This window comes from Callorhinus ursinus, unplaced genomic scaffold, assembly GCF_003265705.2.
Source record: "Callorhinus ursinus isolate GAN/ISIS: 27379988/994484 unplaced genomic scaffold, GSC_fseal_2.0 scaffold43, whole genome shotgun sequence".
Classification (NCBI taxonomy): domain Eukaryota; kingdom Metazoa; phylum Chordata; class Mammalia; order Carnivora; family Otariidae; genus Callorhinus; species Callorhinus ursinus.
The window spans coordinates 12,979,058-13,002,742 of NW_027397105.1; the positions used below are offsets into that span (position 1 = coordinate 12,979,058).

General features: G+C 56.4%; 1 protein-coding gene across 2 annotated transcripts; it reads left to right on the forward strand.

Moving 5' to 3' along the window:
- The first annotated feature begins 928 nt into the window (after positions 1 to 928).
- MAP2K3 (mitogen-activated protein kinase kinase 3) lies at positions 929 to 14,970 on the forward strand. Of its 2 annotated transcripts, XM_025864047.2 has the most exons (11): positions 929 to 1,035; positions 1,448 to 1,496; positions 2,503 to 2,616; positions 2,825 to 2,944; positions 4,309 to 4,425; positions 5,265 to 5,316; positions 6,733 to 6,860; positions 7,399 to 7,476; positions 11,609 to 11,748; positions 13,204 to 13,249; positions 13,845 to 14,970. In XM_025864047.2, the coding sequence occupies exons 1-11, from the start codon at positions 944 to 946 to the stop codon at positions 13,926 to 13,928; spliced, it is 1,020 nt and encodes a 339-aa protein (XP_025719832.1). In that variant the 5' UTR covers positions 929 to 943; the 3' UTR covers positions 13,929 to 14,970. The 2 variants fall into 2 exon arrangements, with proteins under 2 accessions (XP_025719832.1, XP_025719833.2); XM_025864048.2 differs by lacking the exons at positions 929 to 1,035; positions 1,448 to 1,496 and adding an exon at positions 1,961 to 2,011 and having other exon boundaries at positions 2,461 to 2,616.
- Positions 14,971 to 23,685: the final 8,715 nt, after the last annotated feature.

Here is a 23,685-nt window from a genome sequence, read left to right on the forward strand (position 1 = left end):
GCTCAGAAGAGGGGTGGGCCGTAGACCTGGGACCTGAAAGGAGCTCTCTGTGCCTCAGAGGCCCCCCACCAAGGTTAGCGCCACAAGTGGGAGAAGGAGGCTGGGTCAGTTTGCTCGCACCACAGGCTGGGGGCTTCACAGACGCTTCCTGTCTCGCACTCCTGGAGGCCAGAAGTTCCATCAAGGTGCTGGCGGGCTGGTTCTCCCTCTGAGGCTGTGAGGGAGGGGCCCGTTCCAGGCCTCTCTCCAGCTTCTGGATTCCTTAGGGACTCCCTGGCTTGCAGATGGCCATCTTCCCCCCACGTCTTCTCACCCTGTCTTCCATCTGTGCATATCTGTCTCTGTGTCTGCCTTTCTCCTTTTCTAAGGCCACCAGTCCTACTGGATTAGAGCCCACCCTCATGACCTCATTTTTAACTTGATCATCTCTGTAAAGACTCCATCTCCAAATTAGCATAACACTCTGAGGTACTGGGGCTTAGGACTTCAAGACACGGATTTTGTAGGGGCACAGTTCAGCCCTTACCAGGCACTTAGGACGCAGGGCTTCTGTAGGGCGTGGGGGCACAGGCCCTGGTAAGGGCTTTGGCTGCTCGGACCCGGCCCTACTCCCTCGGGGGGGTGCCCAGTGGTAGCCTGATGTGTGCCCCATGGGGGCGGATCTGCGATGGAGTGACCTTCCTTGGAGGTACGCTCTGGAGGCATCACCTTTCCTCGGGCGGTTGTGGGGTGACTACCCAAGGTCAGTTTCCAGGAGGGCCAGTGGGGCTTGGGCCGGGGACATCCTCTGGGTGCCCCCCTCAGAGCATTGCCCACACTGACCCTCAGCACCTGTATCTGTCCTCGCGGCCCCTTGAGGGCAGGGGGTCTGGGTCATCTCTGACCCTAGGTTTGTCCAGCCTAGGAGTGCCCCAGGGATGTTGATAGACTGAGCATTGACCGGATGCCTCACCTTCTCTCCATTTTAGGGAAATCCAAAAGGAAGAAGGATATACGGATATCCTTCGTGTCCAAGCCGCCCGTACCCAACCCCACGTGAGTCTACCTCAGTTTCTCCCCTGGCTCAGCCTGGAGGGGGCCCCGGGGAGGGGAGCAAGCAGGGGGGTGGGGGCAGCGTGTCCTGGATAGCACCTCCTATGTACTGGGCCCTGGCGGGGCGGGTGGCCATGGGGGCTCCCAGGCATCACACACCTGTGCTGTGCCCCCTTTCTTGCCCATCTCAGAGATGGGAGGGTGAGGCTCTGGCCACGTCTGTGTGACCGCGCCTTGCATCCGGCACAGCAGGGGCTGGAAGACAGACTAGCTGCCTGGAGGAGCACCACCTCCCTCAGGCTGCCTCCTGGGGATGGGACGGGTGTCTGGCTCCTCTGCCAGGCTGGTTTGCTCCTTCTCTCCGGGGAGGATGTGCTTCTCTCTGAGGCTCATGGGATCTGCTTCCTCCCCACAGACCCCCCCGGAACCTTGACTCTCGGACCTTCATCACCATCGGAGACAGGGTAGGTGCCGGCTGCGCACCTGGGGCGGGCCTTCATGGGTCAGAACCTCAGTGTTTTCATGTGACAAGCGGGCCCACGCTGACCCTGTAAGGCCACTGGGAAGTGGCTGTGGGTGGTGGAAGGAGCTGGGCTTTGGAGAGCAGCCTCACTGCCCAGACGTTGGCTGTGTGGCCCTAGGCTGGCCACTCTCAGACCCTCTCAGCTGGAATGGGGACAGTGGCCTGCCTCATGGGGCCTGGAGAGCCCGAGCTGCCATGAAGTTTCCTGATCTCAGAGTTGGGGTCCTGGGGCCACCGGTGCTCACATCACTGTGGGAATGGTGTGTCAAAAGTGCGGACTTCCAGCTCTAGCCTCAGAACCAGCATCTGGGCACCTGCCTTGCACACGCGCCTCCTGACGGCTTGCTCACCAGGGATTGAGACCCTGGCTCAGGGACTGTGCTTCCCCCACAGGCAGAGACCCACTTTGGAGGCCTCTCCATGGCTGACAGCCCCTCCCAGGCTCATTCCCTCCCGGTACTTGTCAGTGGGCGATGTCCAGCTTTCTTGTTTACTGTACAGCGGAGGGCAGGAGGGAGCGCGGGTGGCCTAGGGTGACACTGCTCACCATGAGGGCAAGACCTTTGTTCTGTTCTCTCTGTCTCTAGTGCCTAAAACAGGAAGGCGCACAGAGCAGGGACTCAGCGAATACTGGGTGAATGAATGATTCTGCCCCCCCCCCTGAATGGGGTGCAGGGCAAGAAGGAAAGGGCATCTCTGGAGCTCCCTGTGCCGGCTAGGGGCATTTCACAGGCGGTGGGATTTATACCGTGCAGTAGCCTTGCACGCTGGGCTGTGCCTGTTTTATGGAGAGCGGCGTGAGTCTGAGAGGTGGAGTGACTCGCCCCAGGTCACACAGCAGACGGTGGTTCGTGTAAGATTCGAGCTCAGATCTAACTGGCTCTTTCCTCTTTCTGCTGCCCCAGTACTCTCCTGACTTGTGGCCTCTCTTTTTTCTGTCCCCCAAGAACTTTGAGGTGGAGGCTGATGACCTGGTGACCATCTCGGAGCTGGGCCGTGGGGCCTACGGGGTGGTGGAGAAGGTGCGGCATAACCAGAGTGGCACCATCATGGCTGTTAAGGTAAGCAGGGCCCCGTGCTGTCCCAGCCCAGCCCAGCCAGGGAGCTCTGGGCCAGTGGAAACTTGGGAGGCTTTCTGGAGGAGGCACGGGGGCTGAGCCTGTGGTACGGCCCCTGGATACCCCTTGGAGCTCCTAGTCCTCCTGCAAGGGGTGGGGGGTGGTCGCCCTCTGCCGCATGGCCCCTGAACCGTAGCCCTCTGTCCTGCAGCGGATCCGGGCCACCGTGAACTCACAGGAGCAGAAGCGTCTGCTCATGGACTTGGACATCAACATGCGTACGGTTGACTGCTTCTACACCGTCACCTTCTATGGGGCCCTCTTCAGAGAGGTGCGGCCCTGATGGGTGGGTGGGAGGTGGGGACTGGGCTGCAGGCTGGGCGTGCAGGCTGCCCCCCCCCCACTTCACTCTGCACACCTGTGCCCCATCCGGCTGCCCCACCGTCCGCTGTTGCTCACTCTGGGCCCCCAGCAGACGCTCGCTCAGTGCCTCTATGTGTGCTAGGTGCTAGGCACCGAGGGAGTAAGACAGCACATGCGGGGTTCTTGAGAGCTTATAGGACCCAGGCTGCGCAGCTCTCCTGCTTCCTGCCTCGGTTTCCTCCTCTGTGTAATGAGGCCAGTAATCGTACCCACCTCACAAGGTCGTGTGAGGCTAAGATGATGCGACCCAGGGCCTGGTACTCAGTCTGCCTCTGGGGTCACCTGCATGCTTCCCCGGCATCCAGGCTGCTTGGGTGGGTTTCCGAGCGGGGGCAGCCAAGGAGGTGTGCGAGGGTCCAGTTCTTGGTCTGTGAGCAGGACTGGTTGTGGGATGAGAGAGAAATCAAGGGTGATGCCAGGGGGTGTGGCTTGCTGCAGCCAGAAGACAGGCTCCTGCTGGATGCTCCCTGAGCATCTACCAGGTCCCCAAGCGTGCTGGGTCAGTGCCGCCTTATCCACTCGTCTGACTGGCTAAGCACCTGCTGTGTACCGGGGGCACTCTGCTCGGCCCCTTACTGTGGGGGTAGGGGGTGGGCAAGACACAGGTGTGCAGAGCAAAGTGGGGGTGGGGCAGCCTGCACCTCACTGCATGCTGGGTCAGAGTTGGCAGGGAGGCACGTGGGTCTGCAGGTGCCCCAAGTAGATGCCATACCCAGCCTTCCTAGAAGACTGTCCTGAAAGATAGATAAGAGTTTGTGGGGGAGCTGGAGGTGGGGGAGGCCGAGCTTTGCAGGAGAAGAAGGGAACCATCTGTCAAGGCTAGAGCTAGGATGACCCATGTGTGTTGGGGGCCATAATGGCTGAGGTTAGGAGGGTCTGCAGGGCTGGGTCATGGAGCTGAGCTGTAGCTGGGCCTGAGAGCCCCCACTGGGAGGGATACAGTTAGGTGTGTGTTTTATCGCTTCTTTCTGGAAACTGTCGTAGAATTAGGGATCAGAGGGAGGAGACCAGAGGCAACAGAGCTGGGTGGGAGGCCGCGTGTGCCACCCACTAGTGTAGACAAGCATGGAAGGTGGAGAAGCAGAAGTTGAAAGATTGCGGGGGGGGGGGGGGGCGGAATAGGAGGGGCGGGGAGCAGGCAGATGTGTCTGTGGGGAGGCCTGAGCAGCGCTGGAGAGTCAGGCACATGCTGACATGGCCCCAGGGCAGGCTATCCAGACACTGGTACCGCCTCGGGCTGACCCGGGCTGATATCCAGGTGTCCTTCCACAGGGAGATGTGTGGATCTGCATGGAGCTCATGGACACATCCCTGGACAAGTTCTACCGGAAGGTGCTTGATAAAAACATGACCATTCCAGAGGACATCCTGGGGGAAATTGCTGTGTCTGTAAGTGACCTTGGGCTTGGGAGGGGTTGGGGGATCCAGGTCCAGAGCCAGGGGCCCCAGGCCTGCGCCAGCAGGCACAAAGCCTAGCCTCATGGTGATAGCTTGGGCACAGCTGGGTCCTCAGTGGGGCCGTGAACCTGGGCGACTGCCCTCCAGGGACCCAGCTCTACCACTCTGGATCAGAGCCTTCTTGCTGAGGAGACCCCAGAGCCTGGGCTCCCAGAGCCACACAGATTTGGCAGATCTTGGGTCTCTAGCTTTTGTGTGCCAAAACTCCTAAGCTTTCTATACCATTTTTTAAAAAAGGACTTAGTATTTAAAATTTCCTTATGCCAAAAATGCCCTGAGACAGCTCACAGAGGTACAAGCTAAATTGGGGAGAAGCTTAGCATGCACAGTGTTTGCCTTTTGAGGTAAGATGTTCCTAGAGGAAGGTAGCAATGCTGGGCTTGAGCATCCTAGCAGCCAAAGGGAAAAAGGAAATGGAATCAGTTATACTGGTGCTTCTCAATCCTGATCGCATATGGGAACATTGAAAACACACCTGTGCCAGAGTATTGAGTCAGGATCTTTGGGGTAATTGTTCAGGGTTCCCCACTGTGTCCTCCTGAGGGGAATGGCTCAAGCGTACAGGCCTCTGGCTCTGCTAAAGGAGAGGAGCCGGGGATGCCACGGAAGGGCTGGGTTTTATCCAAGAGCCTGGGGTGGTGGGGCACTGGGGGGCGGGTATGGCCGAGGGAGACAGGTGGACCCGGGTGGGGGGCTTACTGCTGTGTCGTGGTGGACGGAGGCAGGAATGACAGCAGCCTTGTCTTTTGTTCTTGTGCTCTGAACGCCAGATCGTGAGGGCGCTGGAGCATCTGCACAGCAAGCTGTCCGTGATCCACCGAGGTCAGTGTACGCCGCCGGCCAGCCGGCCGCCCACAGGCACAGTGTCGCCCAGCCCTGCAAGGATGGTGCACCTGTCCCCTTTCCCAGGATGAGCCACCTGAGGTGTTAGGTAGTGAGGTGCCCACTGGGGTCATGAGTTGAGCCTGCTTCCCAGTCTAGACCACTGTCACTTCTCCAAGCCATTGTCTTCAGCTCCCACCCCCCTCCCCCGGTCCCAGCTGCACCTCCCCAGCCACTCCTCTTAGGTCCTTAGGTTTGCTGGTACTCGGAGCAAGAATTGGACTTCGGTCCTGGGAATGCTGACTGAATTTGTTTTGACGTAGCGTTTATGTATCGTGAAATGCCCAGATCCGTAGTTAACATTCGATGAATCTGTTCAGAGTTTACGCCCTCGTGACCCTGGCCCCTTCAAGATGCAGGATGTTTGTACCTTCTGCCCCGCTCCAGAAAGTTCTCTGGGCCTTCCTTGGTCAGTCCCCGCCCCTACATCCCCCCTTTGCCTTTCATCTGATTTTTCCCACAGTAAATGAGTTTTACTTGTTCTTGAACTTCATGTAAACAGATTGACATGGCCTCTTTCCAGCCTTTCACTCGGCCTAATGTTTCTGAGGCTCAGCCGGGTCGTGTATGTCATGGTTCCTTCCTTTCCCTTCTAAGTAGTTCACTTACCCAGACGTCCCGCTTCTCACAAAGTTGATTAGACCAAGCTTGCTTTGGCTCCTCGGCGGCCACCCCAGCAACACTACCCGCCCCCCCCGCCCCGGCCACCACTGTTGGCAACTCAGCGTGGAACCTGCTGGTCCTTTTCTTGTGCATTTCTATCCTTCTGCGTGTCCCTGTAGGAAAACTTGGAGGTTGCGTGTGTTCTACGTGTGCTTTTGCTGGAAGATGCCCTGCTGTGTGGCCCGCAGCCACTCAGTATGGACCCCGAGTTGTAGTGTGGGCTCCCTTGTCCCGTGTTTGTGCTGCCACCCTGTGCCTCCTGGCCAAACCTCCCAACCTCTCAGCGTGGACGCTGGGTGGCTTCCGGGTTCTCAGCCGGGCAGTGGTGCCATCCCCCACCAGAGCCCCAGCGCGGGAGGACCCCTGAGCTGGAGGTTCTGCCATGAAACAGACCGAGTCACCCCTCTGGACCTTATGTCCAGAGTGCTGATGGTGGGTGCAAAGACGAGGTCCTCGTAGAAACTCACTTCCTTCCCCACTTGTGGCCAGTGGCCAGGGCGTGTTCTGACTGGGCTGCTCCCATCTTTGTGGTCTTGGACCGGGGCAGCGCCTCCCAGAGCCTCGTCCCTCCTCCACTCCCTGGGCCCTGGTATCATCTGCCCCTGGGGTGGTTGGGGCGTCAGAGGAGCTTTTGGCCTCCAGCAGTGCCCCACGGCCCCAGAAGATGAAAAAGGGGTGTTCTATCCCTTGCAGACGTGAAGCCGTCCAATGTCCTCATCAACAAGGAGGGTCACGTGAAGATGTGCGACTTTGGCATTAGTGGCTATTTGGTGGATTCTGTGGCCAAAACGCTGGACGCTGGCTGCAAACCCTACATGGCTGTGAGTGGTCCCCACAACACTCTGAGTCCCCCCACAGCTGAGGTTCCGGAGGGATGTGCCTGCGAGATCGTGGTCAGGCCGTGTCCTCTGTCCACTGGGGACAGGGCCTTCCTGAGGCCCTGCGTTTCCTGCTCCAGCAGGGTTGATCTGTTACCTAGCCTGGCCAAGCAACCCCTCTTCAACCCTGGTATTAGCTGTGCCCAAAATGCCCATTTGGATGATAAATTTCATGAACACCCACATGGAGGTGACTTGTGCAATTTGGGTAGGTCCGAGCCCTCTCCCACTATCCTGAGAGTGCCCCCCTTCCCCAGGCAAGGGTAGCTGTGAGGCATGATTTGGGCCTTTACCACAAGACCCTGGCCCTCACCGGCCTCAGTTTTCCCCCCTGCTGTGGGGGTGGGGTGGGGGGGGATTAGCACTGATCCTTCTGTTTGGGGTGGGAGAGGAAAGACCTAGCTGAGGGAGACTCGGGTGGCCCCTACTCTGGCCCCTCACTGTGAGGTGGGTGTTCACGCCTCACTGGTCCCTTTTACAGCCCGAGAGGATCAACCCAGAGCTGAACCAGAAGGGTTACAATGTCAAGTCTGATGTCTGGAGCCTCGGCATCACCATGGTAACTAACGGCTTGCAGCTGGGCCCAGCGCTTGCTGGTCGGGTGGGGCCTGGGTGGGGCCCTGCTCAGTCCAGGAGCTTTTGGTGGGCCCATCAAATAGTTTAGGCCTGGAAATAAGTGTTGGCTTCACAATCTGAGCAGAAAACGTGCCATCAAAAATTATGGTGTATCCAAGGGGATATCTACGGTGATGTTATGCCCTTTGCTAGTGGGGAGGTGTGTCCTTCATGAAAACTCTCGACAGTTTGTGATAGCTTGTCTTTTAGACTTTACTCAGAGCTCATGGTACTTGTTGAGAAATCACAGCCAATTCCAAATTAAGTGAGCTCCTGGTACTCAAACAATTTAAAGAGCAAAATGGCAAAAATCTTAAGAAAATTGTTTTTTTTTTTTTCGCAGCAAGAAGTTTGTTGCTTGTGAGGTCCTGGTGCATTTGCTTGGGTGTCGTGGGTGGGCTGTCAGTCCTGGGGCTGTGGGGGTGGGAGGGGTGAGGGCAGGTGCCCAGCCCTTAGCTCAGCTGGGATGGCTACATATGAGGTCCAGGAGGAGGGCTGGGGGCTTTCTAGAACTGCCCAGTGAACGCCTGCCCCTGCCTGAGTCAGGGCTTGGCTCAGGTGTGGGTCAAGGTTTAATTAGATACCAATTAAGAAAGCCCATTCTGGTACCCATGTGGAGAATGGGCTGAAGGGACAGGAAAAAGACCAGAATGCGTGTTTTCCCTCTTGGATACCTTGGAAAACGTTGCTGTCATGGTGGCCCCAGTATGCACAAGGGACCGACGGAGCTGGCTGAGGGGTCATTGGCCTCCATCCCAACCATTGGAGCTAATGGGGAGTGTCCGCAGTGTGGATGTTTCCATGGTGTCCTCACCCTCCGTGCCCCAGGCCCTTTTGGCCTCCTGGTGTTGGGGGTGGGGTACAAGTGGTAATTCCAAAACCAAACCAGCATCATACCTAGTGGGAAGGAGTGTGGAGAGGGGAGACTCAGGGGTGGGAGCAGAGCAGCACAAGCTTCTGAGGAGGTAGGGGAGGGCCCTGCAGGACTCTGGGGGCAACGGCCCTGAGGGGGGGGGGGGGCACCTAGTGTGTGCCTTCGGGGCCAGATTCAAGGGCAGGTCAGAGAAGTGGTGGGTGGGAGTTCAGGGTCAACGTAGATGTTTTGGATCGTACTGATAACGCAATTTGACTATCCTAACCACGCTCCTCATAGTGTGACCATAACCGTGTAAGCAGTGTCTGTTCGCAGTGACTGGGAAAGGATCAAAAGCAAAATCGTATTGTCAGAGACACGGAATTGGGTGATACCTTCCATTTTCCTTAATACTGCTGACACAATCCTTTTTCAAGTGAACGGTTTTCTTTTTGAAGCAGAGAGGAATGTTCAGAGTCTGAAGGTGCACGCTGTACCTGCAGATAAGAGTCTCCCAATTCCTGAGTTAAAAAATAAGAGCAAATTCTTGCCGGATTTCCAGACGACACAGAACTGGTTGGATGTTAGAGACCCCACTCATGACCACTTGACACATACACAGCCCTGCTCCCTTCCCTCCATCCCTTCCTCCCATCCGTCTGTCTGTCCGTCATGACTGGGGATGCACCACATCCCAGTGACGTTCTCATGTCTCCGCTGGAACTTGGGCAAGCCCGTGCCAAGTGCATATTTGAGTTAGCAGATGCTCCAGAACCTGGTGACAGAAACCAACGATAGTTCAGTATTTCTCACGGTTCTGCAATCTGGACTGGACTAGCTGGGCAGTTCTGCCACGCCACATGGCTCTGGCTGGGGTCAGGGCTGGCCTGAAAGGTCCAGGAAGGCTTTGTGCCAATGTGGGGCCTCCGTGTGACTTCCTCACGGCCAGCTGCTTGCTGGGTTCGAGGGTAGTTGACGTCTTCTGTGGTGTCTGGGTTCTGCGAGAGAGGGTCTCTGACCTGCCCGTCCCAGGACTGGCACCTCGTGCTTCTGCCTCATTCTGTTGCTCAAAGGGTCGCCGGGCAGGCCAGGGTCAAGGGGAAATAGGTCCGTGTCTCGATGGGGGACTAGCGTGCAGGCATAGGAGAAGCTGCGCCTGCAGCTTAGGAACCCGGCTGCCCCAGGAGAGGTTAGGCTTTTCCCCCAGAAGTTACGAAAGTCCTAGAAACGCCCATCTAAAAACAGAGGAAAAGTAAAAGGGAGGCAAAAATCATCAAAGACACATAGCCCCTTCTCCCTACCGTCCACTGCCAGCATTGTCCGTTTCCTTCTAGATGTCGATGGCTTTTATTTTGCTTTTTTCACTTAGCACCACATCACTCATGTTTCTCGGGATTGTTAGAAACCCCTGTAGGCATCTCTTCAAGAGACTCCACACCACCAGCTACCATCTCCCCAGCCAGTCCCTCATGTGGGACGTCTCACTCGTTTCTGGGTTTCTCTTTCCTTTCGAAGTCCCTGGCTGACCCTGGGGGAGGGACTGGTGAGGCCTTGGGTGCCGGGCCTGCCACTGAGGGGGGCTTCTCTCCAGGCCTCTGAGCCCAGCCCGGGGAGCCGTCTTCGGGCACGTGAGCGCAGCCAGGGGACGTACCCGCCATGAGATTGGGAAGGCTCTTGGCTGTGACGGGTGTCAATCAGGTGCTGATCATGTGAACACCTGAATGGGATATCACGGAGCATGGCCCTCATGGTCACGGCCAAGACTCAGCTGCCCTGCTGCAGGCCAGGCCCTGGTGCTGAGTGTTTGCGCTGCTTCTTAATAGTCTCTGTTGCAAATCCCACCACACCATGCATTTTGTGCCCAGAGGCTGTTTTGTTTTGTTTTGCATATTTTGAGCTCTTCAGACAGAATTACCAGGAAGAAAGGATTACAAGGTCAAGACTCTGGACAGTTTTCTGTTTTCCTAATGGTCACTCTGGCAGCCACTGGGTCCTTCCGTGGAAACCCACACAGGACCCTCACTTCTGCTACTTGGAATCGGTACATTCTAGGAAAAAGCACCCTGAATTTGGCCTACGAAAGTACACACCAGATCGCAGCCCTACCCGCTGCAGTTCGCTCACCCTCCTTCTGTGGGGTGTGTTTATGTCTTGGCTGGAAAGGGGCCTGTAGCCTAATGGGAAGGCTCTTTCTTAGCACAATAATTAGTGAGCTCTTCAGGCGCCAGGTGCCAGCACGAAACATTTGTTTGAGCTGAGGTCTCTCGTGTTCATTATGCTGATTACGGCCTGTCAGTGAGAAGTCTCTGCTATTCCAGGCGGGGGCCTGGCTGACCTGATTTTTTTTTTTAACTTGGCAGTCAAAATCAGAACCCAGAGTTTGTGGCAGGATAGCCGGTCTTTTCCACAAATGACTTCCCGCCAACTGTAGGCGACGCATATGGCCGGGGGCCTGGCGTGGCTGCAGAGGCCAGGTGGCCTCGATGTCACCTGCAGGGAGCTCCGGGTTCAGCAGGATTGACAAGTCCTCAGTGGCTGTGTGCCCAGGGGGTCCGCCGGGAGGGGGAGGTCTTCCCGGAGGAGGAGGCCTTGCAGGTGGGTCCTGCAGGAGACTGCTGGATGCATGGGGCGGCGGTTGGGGGGGGGGGGGGGCTGTTGCCAAAGCGAAGGAGCTGACCGAACGCAGGTCTCACCGTCTACAGCTTCAGGGAGAGACAGGCCTGTGGGGATAATTTCACTTCCCATTTGCCTGCTCTGTCATAACAACTGCCCAAATACATGGTGCAGATACTGAAGACCCCCTGGAGACGGTAGGGAGGGGGAGGCCTGTGGCGAGGGGGTGACTGCCCCACGTGCCTTTGCCGACTGCTGCCTGTGGGAAGGTATCCCAGGCTCGTCAGCTCCTCTGATTTTTCCAGATTAGCTGGAACTTGGGTTTTCACGTAAAGCCTTCCGAATTTAGTTTGTTTCAAAGCCCGATGACACTCCCACTGTCACAATCCCGGGCTGGATTTGCTTTGGGAGCCATAGTCTGTGCCGGCCGGGTCAGGGGAACCGACTATTGCTGTTCTCCCAGCTTTGATCTTTGTTCTGATGTCATGTGTCCGCCCCTCAGCCTGCCTGTGGCCCAGCTTTGGGCGACAGGCCAGGCGGGTTCCCCACCTGCCCTGCCTCGAGGGGCCGGGTGTGCACGCGTCTGACCCACGCTACTGCCTCGCTGCAGATCGAGATGGCCATCCTCCGCTTTCCGTACGAATCCTGGGGGACTCCGTTCCAGCAGCTGAAGCAGGTGGTGGAAGAGCCATCTCCCCAGCTCCCAGCTGACCGTTTCTCCCCTGAGTTTGTGGACTTCACTGCGCAGTGGTGAGTCCGCAGCCTCCCGGAGCCCCAGTCGGCCCCCCTCCCTGCCCCCGCCCGATTCCAGCTCCGCCCTGTGCCCGGCCCCCTTCTCCTTTAGCAAATAAACACCCAAACGACCTAGCATCAAAATATGCAGGGCCGGAATAGAGCCAAGGAAAATCGGGCAAACGATGGTCCTTGGGGAGATTTTGATACACTCCTTCTAGAGCCAGACGTACCAGGTAGCCTGGAAAAGGAAAGAAAACGCAGATGGAGGACTTGAACAGCATAAACAAGAGTTGTTTTAGTGATGTTTGGAACTTTGTACCAAGTTAAAGGATGCCCATGGGAGTTCTCTTAAAAATATATATATGTATCTATATATATATATATATATATATACACGTATATGTATGTATGTTCAAGATTACAAAGGAAATAGGTAGAAAGGAAGAAGGCAGAGGCATCCAGGTCGGGTTCCCTGGCCACAGTTAAACAGGAAGTGCGTAACCGCAGAGGGAAAAGATACGTGGAAATGCAAAGTAAAATCTACTGACCAACTCTTGAGTTTTTTTTTAATTTTTAAACTTACTTATTTATTTATTTTAATTTAAATTCAAGTAGCCAACATATAGTACATCATTAGTGTTTGATGTAGTGTTCAAGGATTCATCCATTGCATGTAACACCCAGTGCTCATCAGATCACGTGCCCTCCTTAATGCCCATCAAGTCACCCCATCCCCCCACCCCCCTCCCTTTGGATTTTTTTTTTTAAGATTTTATTTATTTGTTTGAGAGAGAGAGACAGAGACAGAAATAGTGGCAGAGAGCATGAGTGGGGAGGAGAGGGAGCAGCAGGCTCCCCGCTGAGCAGGGAGCCTGACATGGGGCTCGATCCCAGGACCCCGGGATCATGACCTGAGCTGAAACCAAGAGTCGGACACTTAATGTGCCACCCATGTGCCCCCAACTCTTGGATTTTGAAAGAGATTTGAAAAACAAAATCACAAGGTATTCAGAAGTGAGAGGCAGAACATACTGACCTTTCTGTGGATTGTGGGCAAAGAGATACTCAGGGGAAAATATGTGTCCTCAGAGAGCTGCTAGGGGAGCTAACTCACTCTCCTATGAGAAAATAAGAAAGACGGAAAACAAATGAGCCTGACAAGCAGAGTCAGTGGTCACCTTGACCCTTTACCCTGGGGCATCCCCTGTCCCTGGACTCGTGATGAGGAGTTTCCCTCCTGATTAAGGACACCGTGTGTGCGATTGTGAACTACTGCATTTCAGTATCATTTGGTATTGGGATCGTTGAGAATTCCCTAGATCACTCCAGAGACAAGAGAACAAATACCCCAAGAGGCAAAGCAACTTGGTCTAAGTCTCTGTAGGCTTAGAGGTGAGCCCACCCTGGCTTGGCTGGCCTGGAGATCTCCTTTATGCCAGCCTGGCTTCAGCTTGCCCTGTTCTCTCCTAGCTTGAGGAAGAACCCCGCAGAGCGCATGAGCTACTTGGAGCTGATGGTGAGTGTGGGGCATGAGCGGTGAATTGGCAGGGCTCTGGGGAGAGGGCAGCATCCCTGTGCACAGAGATGGGCAGCACCTTTGGCTTACCTCTGTCCTAAATCATGCAGGTACTCAGTTGTTGGCTCAGACATACCCCGGCTCCCTCCCCGCTCCTCCAGGCCCAGGCAGTGCTCTGACAGATGGTGCAGGGACTGGGGGGGGGGGGGTCATTTTGTCCAAAGCTATCAGGGAAGGCCTCACAGAGGAGGTGACATTTGAACTGGGCTTGGAAGGATGAAGAAGGACTTATGTGCTGATGGAGAGGGCATTCCACTTGGCTGGAGGCCTGGTACCGGTGGAGAAGAGTGAGTTCAGAGTGGCCAGGGGAGAGCTGCAGGGGAGTGGAGGAGAAAGCCATCACGCTGTCTCTAACAAGGAGGACTTCCTGAAGGGGGAGGTCAGAGAAGGATGTGTAGGAGTTTGCCAGGCAGAGAGACAGGTGTCCTGGGCAGGAGGAGCATACGGGGACTGGGAGTGCTTTGGGGAGGTGGGGGCATCTCTGCCTGGCCTCCGAACTCTTACTCAAGGTGACTGCCTTCTCTTGTCCCACCAGGAGCACCCGTTCTTCACGTTGCACAAAACAAAGAAGACGGACATTGCGGCCTTTGTGAAGGAGATCCTGGGGGAGGACTCCTAGGGGGCGGGCCGTGGGCTCCTCTCTGGCCCTCCAGCACCCCACGCCCCCTCTGCTGGGGCAGTGCTTGTCCACACCCATAAGCTACTGCCACCGCAGCCTTGGGTGTTGGGGGGAAGAATCAAGGGGGCTGCTTCTGACTGGCTTGGCAGCAGGCCGTTGGTCCCAAGTGCCAAAGAACCAGACCACCGGGGCCCTCAGCCAGGCCCACGTGGGCCCCACCAGTGCCTCTGCCCGTGCTGCTCCAAGGACCCCAAGTCTCCAGCCCCTGAGATCCTGGACTTTGACGGGCCCGGATGGCCTCCACGGGACCCTGCTGCCCCTCGCAGAGAAGGCAGCCAGTGCCTGAGTGTGGGAAACTGCCTGGGCCCAGCCCTGGATGCCACCCAAGTTGTATATATATATTTTTTTTTATCTCTTGACTGAATAGACTTTGCACACTTTGGCCTAGGGTGGCCACACCTCTGTCCTGGCATCCGTGTCGGGGGACACAGTTGGGGGGTGAGCCATGTGAATCCTCCTGAGCCCCCATGAGTAAGACAGCGGAGCCGCCCGAGCCTTCCCCCCAGCACTGGCAAAGAGGCCCTCTTAAGGGCACATGGGCTCAACCTAGCTCCCGTCCACTGCCTCGGGAGGGGGGGTGCTTTCACTTTTTTTTTTAATTTATCCTGTTGATTTTTTTTTTTTTTTTCTTTTGCTTTGTGGGTTTGGCTGTTTTTTTTCTTGCATGGTGTGGAGCCGATCACTTTTCTCCCACCCCCTAGGGACCAGCAGGTGGAGACTCCCCTATCTGCTCAGTCTGGGGTCCCGGGGGATGGGCCCAAGGTCTCTGCTCAGAGAGGTGCTAGGGGAGCTAACTCACTCTCCTTGGGGACCGGCTCAACAGGGGCTGTGGATTTGCTTTGGGTGTTGTTTAAAAAAAAAAAAAGAAAAAGAAAATATATTTTTTTGAAGAAAGGACTGCCCAGGGTCTTATCCCTGTTGGGTTGGGGCAGTTACCTGATTGTTGTTTTAATTTAAAAAAAATAAGAAAAAGTGGAACAAAGACTGTGTGAGACTGTGTGTGGAAGCGGCGAGTCCCACTCCTTGGTGAAGATCTGTGGTCCGTAGGAGGCGCTCTTGCCCCTGGGCCAGGGCAGCATGATCGGGGGTGGGGGTGGGGGTGGGGGGCGCTGCTGAACCCCTCAGGCCCTGCCCTGGACAGACCCTTCCACATGGGAGGACACTGCAGCTCCCAGCTGAGGCTCCAGGCCCGGTGCTGGACACGGGGCAGAGCGGCAGACCCAGACCCAGCCCACTGGGGGAACTGCGTGTCCCAGGGCTGGTGAAGGTTGCATTGCCAGGTGCACAGAGGGGTGAGCACATGCCAAGCGCTGCACCCCAGCCTTGACGCAGTCACCTCGTCCAGGTGTTAACAATATCGTCTCAGGTTATGCTGTCATCCCCACTTTACAGATGGGAAAACAGGCCCAGAAAGCTGAAGGAACTCGCTCAAAGCCATACACCTTGGAAGATGGAGAAACTGAGGCCTAGGGACAGATACAGGTCCCCTGGAGAGGGCTCTGAGGAGAGTGGGGGGTGGGCAGCTCAACGAAGCCTCCTTGCCAGGGTCCAGTGTGACTCTACGATCCTGTGATCCTTGAGGCCTGGGCTAGGGCTGACACCCTTCTCCAACAGACTGAAAGAGAAGAGGATTTTTTTTGCTCATGTAAGGCCTGGCTTCAGGCATAGTTAGATCCAGGAGCCTGGTTAATATCCTGAAGAACTTGTGTCCAGCTTAGCCGTTTCCTGTCTTGGTTTCACACTTCCCTCGTGGGGACAAGTCAGCAGCCATTGGCTCCCACCCGCTTAGCAGAGCTCCGGCAGAAGTCTCAGGGCTGGATCTCCTAGCCAGGAAGCGGTCACATGCTTGTCCTGCCAGTCACAGGCCAGGAGGATCAAACTTGGGGCAGTCAGCCTGCCTACATCTCAGGGTCTGAGAGCAGGGGCTCCCTAGTCCTCCACGAGGAATTGGGGCATGTTCCCAGAAGGAGGCGCTGATCCCTTTGGGGTCTATCTCTCTTCTACCTTTGTGCACACTCCTCTCAGCCTCAGGGCAGCCAGAAGTGAAGTCTGTTTTCTCCCCCAAGTTGGTCCTCCGGCTGCCTGTTAACCCTTCCCTGGCATAGGAGTTGATCGTTTCAAGGCACTTCCCTCACGAAGGCAGCTTCTCACCTCCGGCCTCTGCCCTGACGGTGGCCTCTGCCTGGAGTGCCCCTCCCCCACCTTCCTGTAGCTGCCTGGCACCCCCACCACGTTCCTGGTCTGCCTGCCGTGTCCCTGCCTCAGGGAGGCCTCCCCGATCTGACCCGGCCAGGCCGGCTCATCTTCACCAGCGTTCTCTGGGTAGATCTGACCTGCCACTGTTGTGTCACCAGTGCTGACATCTAGCAAGCAGTCACCCTTCGTTGAATGAAAACGCGAATGAATGAATACACGAAGGGAAGGAGGAGGGCGTGAATGAATTCCGCAGCCCTGTGAGTAGGTGCGCGCGTGGACGTATGCGCGTGCGCGGATCGGCCCGCAGGCGCGTGTGTGCGCGCGCGTGTGAGTGTATGTGCGCGCGCACAGGACCGGCTGGACCCGAGTCCCAGGGGCGCGGCCCCCGTCGTTCCTCCTGCGGCCACCAGGAGGCGGCAGAGCCCCGACTTTGACCCCGTGTCCCCGGAGCCCCGCCCAGCCTCGGAGCGCCCTGGCCACCCGCTGTGCTCCCCACCCCTCACCGGCACTCGAGGTTCTAGAGGGGCGGGGTGTCGGGGTCGGCGGGGGAGGGGGGGACGAGTGGGGAGCTCTGGGGCTGATGCAGAGACAGGGCAGAGGCCTGACTCATCTACAGAATCTCACGGGTGGGGGCAAAGCCCTCCATAGCTGGCAAATCTCTTCCCAGGTTACAGAGGACTTTGCACTTTGCAAAGCTCAGGGTTCTTTACAACACAGTTTGCAAAGTAATTTACATTTGCAAAGCCCTGTACTAAATTATAAAGCACTTTGTAGTTTACCAAGTAGTTTACAGTTTGCCAAGTACTGGCCCCATTAGAAAGCACTTCAGAGTTTGCAGATTCCTCTGCACATTAGATCAAACAGCAGTTGTTTACAGGTTCAGTTACTATTTATAGGATCCTTCTGCTTTTACAAAGGGTGTCCAGGCATCCCAAGTGAGGGTGCCAGTGTGCAGATAATTTGACATTTACAAAGGACATCGTAAGTCCCTGGGCCCTTGACAGTTTATAAAACCTATGACCTCAGTGAAGGCTTCCTGCCCGCTCCTCACTGAAAGTAGCAGTGTGCCCTCTTCCCTGTCCCCAGGCTGTGAGGTGGAGATCAGAGGCCCTTCTGCTAGGGCTGGATGTCTCAGTTTCTCTCCAAGCAGCACCGCCTGGGGGTTGCCTATCTCTGCGGCGGCGGAGTCTCTCTGGACTGATAGATGGCAGAGGCACGTGGACTTTGTGTTTCAATGACAGTATGGAGCATCCTCATAAGGCAGCATTAAAATGCAGCATTCAGGCCTGGTCAGGAGTGGGAGGGCAGCCTTAGAGGGAAAGAGTTGGTGACTTCCCCTCTGGAGGCCAGGGAAAGGCCAGGGAAGGCAGCCTCCCTTGTTGAATATCAGCCCAGTCTCTCCTCTCCTTAGAACTGTGCTGTGGCTCCCACCTCCCCTAGTCCAAGCCTCCTGATGGTCCACAACGCCCACACCAACTGGCCCGCTCTCTCACCCCTCTCCCACTTCTTTCCTGGGCTTCAGACACACCGTGTTCAAACACACCGACTCTGACCCACCTCAGGGCCTTTGCACTGGCTATTCTTTCTGCCGAGAACACTCTCCCAAGATGTCCTCGTGGCTGGCTAAGCTGTGTCTCTATTTACATGCGGCCTCCTGACAGAGGCCTCCCTGACCCCCCTGTCACTCTGTCCCCTCACCCTAGCATATTTTCTCCCACTACACCGGGAGTTCTTCTAGGGTCTAGATGGGTCTGTCTTGCTCAGAGCCTGGAATGGAGGAGGGTCTGGCACTGACAGGAAATGGCAGGTGCAGGGAAAGTGCCCTCTGGCCTCAAGGCTGAACCTAGAACCAAGGCAGTGGGGCCCTGGGAGCCCAGCCCCGTCAGAAGTGCACCAAGGTTTGGGCTGCGGGTGGGGGGTGGGGCATACTGCCATTCTATGTATTCTGGGGCATCAGTCCTCCGAGGGCTCTCCAGGAGCAAGGTAACCCCCTTATTGTTCTGCCTGGGGACGCTGCACCTCGGAGAAGGGAAGCAAACAGCTCAAGGCCACACAGGCAGCAGGGCCAAAGCTGGGTGCTGGGCGCTCGGCCGGCGTCTCCCAAACCTCAACTGCCTCTCGCTCGGGGTCAGAGGCCAGGGCTCCCTGCGACGCTGCGGACTGGAGCACAGCTGTCCCCTGAGAACCTCCCGAAAGAACGGTGATTAAGGGTCACTCCCCCGCTCCAGTTTTTAAGCCGGTTTGGGTAACTCTGGCCCAGGGAAGCGGGAGGGGCTAGCAAATGGCTCCCAACCCTCGGCTTTCTCTTGGGCTGGCTCCCGGCTGCCTACGGCAGGGGCGGTGACTGAGCCAGCCCCGCGGCTGTCATTTCCTCTCCCGGCAGGGACTTAGCATCTGGCCCAGCCCTCACGTGACCGACTGATCTTTTCCCCCGCCAACCCGCCCCCCCACCAACCCAGGGTCTGTGGCCTCTGCTTGTACATCTCCCCCGATGGGGAGCTCATTCTCCTTTAGACGTGCTTCCTGGAGGGATCAGAGATTCTTCTTGTCCTGGTTCCACTCCCTGAGGCGTGTGACGTGAGGGCCTCATGTGTAAACCCTGGCACGCTGTAAGTGCATTTCTTTGCCTCTTGTGAAAGCCGTTTTCAAATCCTTTTGGAAACCAGGTGGGAGGGGAGGGTCTATATATACATCAGCTGTGCTATGTTTATCGTAGATCATGCATCCTCAAGCCCGGGGGGCCTCGGGTTCTCCTGGAGGTTACTAAGGCCCTGTGAGGGCCTGGCCCTGCCCGGGGGCCCCCCCAGACAGTGAAGCAGAGCTGGGTGGACCCAGAAACCCAGGAGTCCTGCCCCGCCCCCCCAGCCAGCCCAAGCTTTGTCCTACCCTGAGTGAGCCACCTGCCAAGCCAGGTTTAGCTGCATCCACCCCCTCTAGCATCGCCGAAGCTGTGGGTGGCTCTATTCTTATCCTGGGCTGGCCTCACGGCGAGACTTGGGTGGCAGGAGGCTTGGGAGGCGGCAGCAGCTGTGACCTCTGGTTGGGATGCACCAGCCCAGGAAGTCCTTCCCTTCCATGGCTCCCCATTGCCTGGGGCGGGGGCGGGGGGGGGGTGTCCAGGCAAAGGAGACTTAGTGGGGACTCTCTACCGCACAGCCTTGTCTGGATTGCGCACTGCAGGGCTTGGCACACAGGAGGTGTTATGTGAGCACCCACTGTGTGCCAGGCAGCGTTCTAGAACTGGAGCTCCAGCAGGGCTGAGGCCGACCTGTGCAGCGAGCAAGCACGTGCAAACTCGCAGATGCTTAACGCAGCACTCCCTACTTCTTTTCCATTAGCACTCCCCAAGGAGAAACATCAAATTAAATTAATTAATTAAATCATTTACATCCATTAAACTTAATTATAATTAATTAATTAGGTAAATTATTTAAATTTAATTTCTCCCGAATGAGAGAGACAGTACTAAGGAATACGATTTTGTCATGTAGGGTCACAAAGTATTGTACCATTGAAGCTCTTTTTCACTCCCCCAATAGCCGACTTTTGCCAGATGTATGGCTAAGAGTAATAAAAAGCACGCTCAGTGTCGTGAGAGAAAAGGGGACCGGTGAGGGGGGACCCTTACTGGGGACTGGCCACGGGAGAGCTCACAGCCTCAGAAGACCCCCTGTAAGGGGAAGAGCAGGAGGAGAAGGCAGAACGAAGGGGGTGAGGAGTGGAGAGAGCATGCCAAGAACAGTCTGTGCAAAGGCCCTGAGATGCGAGAGGACTTGGTGCCATTGAAGAGAATCAAGGATTGGGGGCAGATCACGTGGGGTCCTTCAGGCCGTGATGAAGACTCCAGACTTTATTTTCAGGGCATAGGGGGAGTCGTTGGAGGGTTTTAAGCAGAGGAGAGATGCAGTGAGACTTACATTAAGAACAACAGTAACACCTTCCTGAGATGTCATCATCTCTGCTACGTGATACCTTTTGACATCTAAGCCCCCCTCAGTGCCCCAACCTCCCTGCAGGGTTATCTACCCTCCATCCCCAGCTTTTAGGTCAGACAGCCCCCCCCTTGACTCTGTCACCCCAGGCTGTGTGACCTTGAAGATGTCACAGTCCCTCTCTGAGACTCAGTTTCCTTATCTGCAAATTGGGGGTGCTGACATTGATCTTGCAGGATTGCAGGTGGTTTCAGTGAAACCGCAGAGGCCCATCACGGGCCTGGGACACAGTAGGTGCTCAGTGAATGAACCTGTCCTCTGATTTCTGTCCTTTTTTTTTTAAGATTTTATTTATTGATTTATTTATTTGAGAGAGAGAGAATGAAAGAGAGAGAGCGCACATGAGAGGGGGGAGGGTCAGAGGGAGAAGCAGACTCCCCGCTGCGCAGGGAGCCCGATGCAGGACTCGATCCCGGGACTCCAGGATCATGACCTGAGCCGAAGGCAGTCGCTGAACCAACCGAGCCACCCAGGCGCCCCTGATTTCTGTTCTTAACCACCCCTCTTGGGCTGCTCTCGGCCCGGACAGTGAATGATGAGCCCCAGGCACTGTGTTCCTTGGGCTCCAGATTCATCCGCTTTCCTATAGTTGCCTTTAAACTAAAACCTCATTCCGCATAGTCGCCCCAGGATGGCCCAGATAGGCTTGCCTTGTAAGCGTCGGTCTCAGCATCTGTCCTGGGTCTGCGATGGCAGATGGGGACAGACCTCCCATCTCGGGGCCCCGGGACCTCTGGCTGCAGCAGGGCAGAGCCTGGCCAGGTGTCTGACCCCACATCAGAGCCTCCTTGGTCCCTCCCATCTATGGACAACCTTCAGCAAATCACCACTTCTCAGGGCTCCGTTCTCTTGGTTGTGCGATGGAGTGGACAGGCCCGTTTGCCCAGCAGCCTGCCTCCTCGTATGATCTCAGTGAGTGTCGAGGAGGAAAGCTCGGGGGAGGGACAGGCTTTGGTGCTGGGCCTTGGGTGGGGGGCAAGGGCCAGGATCACTAGAGCGGTCCCTCCGTTCCATTTCCTGCTCATTCTGGTCTCTCCGCTGGAAATTCCCTTCAGAATTCTTGGCTGCAAACCACAGAAAGGTGACGGTTCACCCGAGGTAAAGGGGGGATTTCTTGGCTCAGTCTCAGGGCTTACTGAGTGGATGGAAGGACTCTCAGTGGTTATGGAAGATACAGGGGCTTGGGCATCCAAGTCAGCCTGGCCAGGACTCTACTATGGCCCTTGCTCAATATTAAGCTTCCAAGTCCCAGGTAGGAGTGGCCTGTTGGCCAAACCAAAGTCTTGTCCCTTCAGGTTCCGCAGTAGCACACAGGACACTGCCTACCTGGGATGCTACACAGGAGCTGCCCCCCAGTTAAGAAGAGCTTTGGATGCTGGACAGCCACCCCCACCCCATCGCAGATATTCACTACACCTTACCTCTTCTGCCTGTGAACTCCTACTCATCCGTCGAAACCTACTTTCTCTAGCTCTGCTTTTATGCAGTTTTCCCGTATTCATCACTTGTTTCTCAGGGTTCCCACGGCGCCTCGCTTCCCTCTACCCCAGCCCAATCATACTGTGTCCAAGCCTGCTCCCTACATCAGCCTCTGCTCCCTTGAAGCAGAGGCTGACCTGGCATTTACTCAACACTTACCCTTTGCCACATACTGTTCCATGCACTGTACACGGGTTATTGCATTGAATTTTCACAACAGCCCTTGGAAGCGGGTTCTGTTGCCTTTTCCATTTTTACAGAGGATGAAACCGAGGCACAGGGATGCTAGGCAATTTGTTCAAGATCACACGGGTGGTGAAGGGCAGGCCTGGGACCCCAACCCAGGTAGCCTGGCTCTAAGGGCTGGTGAGGGAGGGAGCATCCGGCCGTCGTTCCGGGTCGGGTCTGGCCGCCACTTGGCTGTTCCTCCCCTCTCAGGTGTTTGAAGACCTCCCTTCCCCCCAGAGTGGGTTAATGGAGCCGAGTAAATATAATGCCAACGTCTAAATGAAGAGCTCCGTGTCATTCAAGTGTTGAAGTTGTAAGAGTAAAGAAAGCACACAGGTCTCAGAACATTGGTCAAAGCTACTTTCAGAACTAAGAGGGGGAAAGAGCTAGAAAGAGTGGGAAGATTCTGCACCCTGGGTCAACGGGACCTGGATGGCGGTGCCTCCCAGCAGCATGGCCAGGAGCAGCCCCTCGCCTCTCTGCGGGACAATGCGATCACCTGCCCGCCCTCGCCCCCCGCTCCGCAGCTTCGCCCAGGACCTTGCTCAGGGCCGGCGCGCTGCTCGAGAGGGCATGACACAGGCCAGTGCCGTCCCGGGCTTCCCCAGCTGGACTGAGCTCCCAGAGCCCCCGGGGGGACTGTGGTGAGAACACACCCTGTATTGGCTCCCTCCGGCCTGGGTCTCACTTCCCTGTGGATATTGCCCAGGATTCCTTGCTCCCACACCATTCTCTCTGCGTCCACTACTGAGTGAACCTAAGGAGATGGTGTCTCCGTAAAGTACAGTGGGGGATGCAGAAGCTAACAGAGGTCGGGGTTTTAGTCCATAGAAGTGCTCAGTGAATGACACCCGAAGTCTTACAGGGATTCTCCCTACACCCCCCACCCCTGCCCCTGCGTGGGGCCACCCTGCCCCCAGAAGCTCTCCTGGCTCCCCACGGAGCCTGGGGTCTACTTCTCCAGGTTCTCACAGCTTTCGGCTTTTCTGTAACATGGCTGCTCCCTTCACCCACCCACCTCAGTCCCTCCACTTTAGCTGCAAGGCCTCGGGCAAGTGGCTGCACCTCTCTGATTCTCCACATTCTGAGCCCCATGTGCTGGGACCTGTCGCTTTCTCTGGGAAAAATCAGCATGGTTTACTGGGCAACTGAACTGTAGGTCTCATGTCATTTGCCAGTACTCCTGGCTAAGGGTCCCAGGGGAGTATCTTCGGGGTTGTTGGTGTTCATCTCCACTGGGGCCACAGCATGAGGAGGCTGGGGGAAGAGGTTGACAGGGTGGGAATCACAAAGGTTCCGGAAGGCTTCACCTCCCCGTGCATGGAGCACCTGATCCCCTCTCGGGATATGTGCTCTGTACTCTCTGGCTGACCACTCACATCTCGGGCCTGTTTCAGACAATGGCCCGTGGGTCTTCTTCACCCCGTACAGCAAAGTGGAAGTACCTGAGGGTCGATGCCCACATCCGGGGGTCCCCTCAGCCAATGTACTGCAGCAGGAAAGCCCAGCCCCTTGCCTTAAAGACAGCGCAAACTTGAGAGGTATAATCTGCACACCAGAGCTGCCTGGGACCAGGGCCTGGCCAGGACCGAGATGCACCCTTGCTTGGCTTCTCCTGTTTTCTCCCGTTTTCCTTACTCCCTACTGGTTTCTGCTTGGAACACTTCCTTCCTGAAGCCCCTGCAGCTGAATCCTTGTCTCAGACTCTGTTTCTGGGAGAACCTGACATGAGAGAGCTTGCTGGCACTGGGTACCATGGGTGCACTTTAAAAATCGAGCAAGTTTATCAGTTGGGATCCAGG

Excerpts from the sequence above, each read along its gene's own strand:
- MAP2K3 (XM_025864047.2), top strand. The coding sequence starts at position 944 with ATGCCTCACCTTCTCTCCATTTTAGGGAAATCCAAAAGGAAGAAGGAT. Across the intron at positions 1,036-1,447 it reads CCGCCCGTACCCAACCCCAC|ACCCCCCCGGAACCTTGACT; the intron begins GTGAGTCTACCT and ends TCCTCCCCACAG. Across the intron at positions 13,250-13,844 it reads TGAGCTACTTGGAGCTGATG|GAGCACCCGTTCTTCACGTT; the intron begins GTGAGTGTGGGG and ends TTGTCCCACCAG.